The 6,706-nt window shown below is 34.9% G+C and overlaps 1 protein-coding gene across 5 annotated transcripts in view; it reads left to right on the forward strand.

The window, feature by feature from the left end:
* LOC106880342 (stAR-related lipid transfer protein 3) overlaps positions 1 to 6,706 on the forward strand; it is a 68,701-nt gene that overhangs the window by 44,678 nt on the left and 17,317 nt on the right. For all 5 annotated transcript variants that reach the window (XM_014930224.2, XM_052966535.1, XM_052966534.1 and 2 more), the window contains 3 exons: positions 1,982 to 2,065; positions 3,987 to 4,064; positions 4,440 to 4,493. In XM_014930224.2, coding sequence (XP_014785710.1) covers positions 1,982 to 2,065; positions 3,987 to 4,064; positions 4,440 to 4,493 — 216 coding nt within the window. The remainder of the gene's footprint in view (positions 1 to 1,981; positions 2,066 to 3,986; positions 4,065 to 4,439; positions 4,494 to 6,706) is intronic.

Below are 6,706 nucleotides of genomic sequence, written 5' to 3' on the forward strand. Positions count from 1 at the left end.
GGGCATCCAGCTGTAGAAACTCTGCCAAATCAGACTGGAGCCTGGTGTTGCCATCCGGTTTCACCAGTCCTCAGTCAAATCGTCCAACCCATGCTAGCATGGAAAGCGGACGTTAAACGATGATGATGATGATGATATATATTTAAAATGGAAGACAAAACAATAAATTGAACAATTATAAATTCAATTCTTGGTGTTAAAATTGACCTTTTTTGGGGGGGCTGTAAATTATTATTTATATTTCTCTCTCTCTCTCTATATATATATATATTTGTAATATAATATGTGACAATTATTTGGTTGACATAATAAAACCCTGAGTTTTATTATGGCAATCGAATAATTGTCACATATTATATTACAAATAAATTCCTCTATTTACATAATATTGAGGTCTCTTTCATTCTTTTATCTTACCATTACTATTATTATTATATATATATATATATATATATATATATATTTTGTATTTCATACTCAAGCTATTATATTCAATATATTTTATGTATCTAATTATCCACATAATTGCCTCTATATACATGTATATATAGCTTATTATACATATTACAACCCCACACACACACACACATACACATATGTACAATAAATAAAATGAGACAACAAAGACAAGGCTGTGTGAAATTTATAGGACATTTATAAAGAAAAAGGTACTCTTACAGCTGTTTCTGAGATATTAGGGATATTCCTTCATCAGAGATGATATGAGAGTGTTAACTAGAGGGAAATAGTATAGTTCAACATAAGGAGTTATTTGGAAAAAGGATGGATATAGGAAGTATAAAGGGAAATAAGTGAATAAAAATAGAAGTAAAAATATATGTAGGATGTTACAGTTGCAGTTACATTATCCAAGGAAAGTGTTATGTAGAATGGGTAGAAATGCTTCTTGTCCATGGTATATAGATTCCGATAGTTCTTCCCTCTAGTTAACACTCTCATATCGTCTCTGATGAAGGGATATCCCTAATATCCCAGAAACAGCTGTAAGACTACCTTTCTCTTTATAAATGTCCTATAAATTCCACACAGCATTGGCTTTGTTATCTCATTTTATTTAACATATACATGCTCACACAAGACCCGCATTAGACTCCTCACTCATATTTTTATTGAACCAACAGTCTAACTACAGTTCTTCCATAGTACTTACATAGCCTTACCTGCCATCTTGGGTCTTCTGGATACCAATACTTCTCATATATATATATATATATACACACACACATACATTCATACACACATATACACACACACATACAGGTGCGGGCATAGTTTCGGTTTCAATCTAACTGCATGGCACCTTGGGTGAGTGTCTTCTACTATAGCCCAGGGTTATAGTAGGAGACATCTTGGTGTTAAAATTGACCTGTTTTTGTGCTGTAAAATTTGGCCTGAAGAATCTGTCTTGTATGCTGGAAAATACAGTATATCTTATATATGCAAATTGGTCTATCTAATGTACTGGAGTCCTTAGCAATAGCAGTGGACAATCTGTATCTCCATAGATAGATAAAGTGGATACTCAGTTAATAATGAAACCAACACAAGACTGAAACTAATTTGACTTCCCACTTCTTAAAATTACCAGTAATTTCGTTAATATCTGTAAATTGCTGTTTTGCTACATTGGTTACTAATATGCCTACAATTCTAATTGAAGTTTTACTGCACTAAGGAAAATTACAAGGCCTATCATATAAACATGCCCGTTGCTAAGGGGGTGCACTGAACAGCACTGCCCCCTCACTATCCAATGTTTACAAAAATCTTCCCCCAGTACAAATTAGTGCCCACCCAGAATATTCTAAAGCTCGCCCAGGCAACAAAGTTTGGTGACAGGCCTACATATAATATTTCAATTTTCTACTTAAACTCTATAAATTGACTCCCTTTTTAACACCGTACCTGACAGTTTGTATAATAAATGTATGATAAATTTTTTCTCTCTTCTCTGTTTTAGATATTAAGTGCAAATAACACTCATGACTCATATAATAAAGAAGTCTTATACTATGATATTCATTATTCTATGTTTGATATAGTAGTGAGTATCTATATTTTAATCTTATTTATTTGTTTTTCTTTCTCTGATCTATGTGTGTAGGTATGTGTATTGAAATTACAAAATATTAACCCATAATGACATATTTGTTCAAATATATACAAAATTTGTGTGTGTGTAGTAAGAAGTTTGTCTTCCAACCACATGGTTTTGGGTTTAGCCAGCACAGAGTGGTCTGTCAACATTACAGTTTATAGTAGGGCAATGAGCTGGCAGAAACATTAGCTTGCCATGTAAAATACTTTGCAGCATTTTGTCTGTCTTTACATGCTCAGTTCATATTCCACCAAGGTCAACTTTGCCATTCATCCTTTCGTGGTTGATAAAATAAGTACCAGTGAAGCACTGGGATCAATCTAATCGACTATCCCCTCCCCCAAATTTCAGGCCTTGTGCCTATAGTAAAACAAGATTATTATTATTAGAGGGTGGCGAGCTGGCAGAATCATTAGCATGCCGGTTAAAATTCTTAGCAGCATTTCATCTGCCTTTATGTTCTCAGTTCAAATTCTGCTGAGGTCACTTTGCCTTTCATCCATTCGGGGTCAATAAAATAAGTACCAGTTGAGTACTGGGGTTGATGCAATCGATTTAACCCCTCCTCTAAACTTACTGGTCTTTTGCCAAAACTTGAATCCAGCATTACTATATATAGTTGTATAACAATAGTACAGTGTATAGTGGCAAAACAATTGCTCAGTATTATAGTTCAGTAATTTCTAGTTTATTGTATAATTTAAAGTGGAAGCTGATATACTCTGTGTCAAATGTACATTATTGTGTACATTGTCATCATCATTGTCTTTTAACGTCCGTTGTCCATTCTGGCATGGGTTGGATGGTTTGACCAGGGCTGGTAAGTTGAGTCACTACATCAGACTCCTGTCTGATTTGGCATGGTTTCTATGGCTGAATGCCCTTCCTAATGCCAACCACTCGAAGAGTGTAATGGGTGCTTTTGCATCCTACCAGCACGAGTGCCAGTTGTGTGACACCAGTATCCGCCACCACTACGATTTCACTTGGCTCAATGGATCTTCTTCTCAAGCACGGCATATTGTCAAAGGTCTCGGTCATTTCTCATTGCCTCTGTGAGGCCCAACAATAAATTTAATTTGTGAAATATATTATTGTATAGTGAAGTCTGTCTTGTCAAATGTATTGAGGCAAAATAACTGAGGGGAGAAGACATGCAAACATTTTTATTTATTATTTTATTATTTTTTTTAAGATTTGGGTTGGAGCTCAAGATTGAAAGCAGCTGTTTTAGTGTGTCTGTTTATTGGATAGTTAATTCTACATTCACAGTTTGGCCAGCTGGCTAGTAGTTTGGCTGGCAAGCTGGGTGGCCGGCTGGAGCTTAGAGGCCAAACATCTTTGTGGAAACTTGGTTTTAATAAAGTAGTTTCCTATCCAGTAAAAAATTTCTTTCTTGTATATTTAACCCTTTAGCATTTAAACCAGCTATATCCAGCCCTGTTTTATGTTCAAACTAGTCATATCCAGCCTCTTGCGCCTACTCAACAATGTCATTCTAAAAATACAGTCACATCATTAAAATCTCAGAGGTATGAGATAATGAATGATAAAATTTAAAACAATGTGAATGAATAAGCATTACATTCGACAGAATAATCTGAATACTAAAGGGTTAAAGCTAAAAACCAAGAAAGAAGGTTGAAGCATCAACAGAACAGGCACAAAACTGCAATACAGGGTGTAGTTGTACTAAGGATTATCAAAGTGTGGTACATAGTAGAATGTTGTTCTTTGCAATTCAGTTATATGCAAGTGTTCACATATATGCAAATACACACACTTCTGTTTGCTTACATGCATACATATACTTACACATAGAATTTTGTTTACCATTAACCTCTCTGTCTTTTCTCTCCAAATCAAGATGTCTGCTGCTGTACGCTTTGTGCTGCTGATTTTAGCATATGCATTATTCCGCATCCGACACTGGTGGATGGTTGCTGTAAGTTTGACTTTGTTTTTGATTTTCTCCCTTATACAATTCACATATTACTACAATTGTATGTGTTACATTAAGCCCTGTGTGTGCATCTTGTACTAAATCTCCGTACAATTCACAAATTAACAGAGTTGTATTTTTTTCCCGGTGAGATCATTAATTAATTGCTGCACATTACTACATGTTACATCAATCTCTACAGACCTCTTACGTCACGTTATATCAATCCACACAGGTATTCCTTATCTTGTTACATTAGCCTCCCACACCTCAGTTGCACCTTATTGCCCATAACATTACAGTCCATAGTTACATTTTACACACGGTGTTAGTTCTTATCAGTTTTATAAAATAAAATGTAATATCTTCCTTTTTCAGATTGCAACTTTTCTGACGTGTGCATTTCTTATTGCAAAATGTCTGGTGTTTGATGTAAGTATAACTTAATGCTAGATTTGTTAGTGTGCTACCCCTTTGTTTCTTTCTTCCTTCTTTTCTTCCTCCTCCTTCTACTTTTTTTTGCTCTTGTTTAGAAAGGACAGTACCCATCATGACCCTCAACACAGCCCTTGCAACTGGTGGGTGGAAGGAAGATGGTATTCTCAAACCAGAGACCAAGCTCACTCAAATACTTGCAGCAGAGTGAACTCTGATAAAGGCACCTAAGAAGCAGGGTCCAAGTGGCCACGCTGAAGTGGGCAATGGATTATTTTTACTACACAAGTTGACAGGATTGAACTCAAACTGCAAAGAAATAGGACATGTACTATAAGACATCCCATCCAATGCTCTAATGTTTATGCTGACCACTGCTCTAGACATGTACTTTATCTTTTAACTTAGGAAGGAAAGGACAAAAGGCAAAGATAATCACCTTGGCAAAGCCAATTCATCCATCCAACTCACAAATATTTTCCAAACATCTGGAGCAACAACCAGGGTGATTCCAAATCCTAATGGACTTCTTTTACCACATCATGTTTCAACCTTGCATAACACGTAGTTCTTCATTTTTTCCCTCAAACTCACTACACTGCATTAACAGTGCTACATCAACATGGATTGCATCATTTGTGATGCGTTACCTTTTTGATGACACAAATATACAATTATTATAAGTGCTGATGACTGATGTACTGGCAGTGTTAATTCTTGATATGATATACAGGCATGACTCTGTGGTTAAGAAATTCAGTTCACAACTAAATGGTTTAAGCTTCAGCCCCATGGCATGGCTGTGAGTGAATTTGTTAGACAGAAACTGAGGATTGTCATTGCACAAAACTTTCAACTCTTGAATCACTCTGTAACTTCTACCAATTAATAGTAAATACACACACACACACACACACATTTGGTTGGAAAGAAAGTCCTATCACATTTCAAGATGGGTAAGAAACAAATGATGTTGATTTATTTAATCAAGATACTATTTCCTCTCATTATTGGTTACATAATGACATCTATCTGACAATTTGTTGCTTTCCCTGGGCATAAATTTCTTCAGGTATCAAAAGAAAGAAACTATAAATAACATTGCAATGATCTGAAAAGATGATAGTCAGATGGAGCAAGGCCAGGAGAGTAAAGAGGATTGGATAAAAACTTCCTTATCCAGCCCTTAATTTTTTCCTGAGTGACTTAAACAATATATGGTTTTGCATTATTGTGTAAAAACAACCCCCCCCCCCATTACAATTGACTAATGATGTATACTTTTCCTGCAATTTTTTGTGTATTGCTTCAAGTTGACAAAAATACTTCTCCACATTAAAAATTTCATTTTGGTTTAACACTCACTCTCTTCTCATTCCTCCTTTTCACCACATCCACACTTCTCTTATCAACAGAAAGTCTCTATCTAAAACATTAGTTTCTATTTCATTTCCTACCATTCTAGTGTATATCTTAGACTTCCAATTCATTTTCTATTGATTGCTGACCATGATTAGGCTACCTTCTTATCCTTTTAGAGATTGTCTTCCCATACTCTCTAATGGATTTTCTGCATTTGTTGTTGAATATTTCTTCTCTTCAGGATAACCTAACACACCTTATTTTGTGCTTTTTATATAGAGTTTAGTATCTTTATATACATCACTGATTAAAGATCATTCTCTTATCTATGTAGTCTACATAAAAAGTTCAATGAGACTAATATTACTCTATGTCAGTAAAAATGATCAAAGTTCACAAATTTAAATAAGTTTGTATGTGTTGTACGTGATGAAAACACAAGTTGTTATGTTTCATTCAAAGCCTTTCTTCAGAGAAGGAGTAAAAGAGGTGGAGAGTTATTCTATTAAACAAGTGTCTAATAAACTGATATTTTTTATATATATATATATATATATATATACACACACACACACACTAGCAGAGATACCCGGCATTGCTTGGAATTAAAATGGCATTGTTGGTATATAATATACTAGCAGTATAACCCGACATTGTCCGGGTGTGACTTATTACGCCATCTACGATAAGTCTTGCTAGGTGAAAATCAACTAAAAAAGAAAGCCTTACAATGAAAAAACCCTTATGATGTAAATATGTTCATAATTCAAAAGACGAAATTAATAGGGAAAGCCTGAAGGCTGTTTTGTGTAACATTATTAAGTGTACGTAAATTTCATCCGTCTAAT

The sequence above is a fragment of the Octopus bimaculoides genome, chromosome 3, assembly GCF_001194135.2.
Source record: "Octopus bimaculoides isolate UCB-OBI-ISO-001 chromosome 3, ASM119413v2, whole genome shotgun sequence".
Taxonomy (NCBI): Eukaryota; Metazoa; Mollusca; class Cephalopoda; order Octopoda; family Octopodidae; genus Octopus; species Octopus bimaculoides.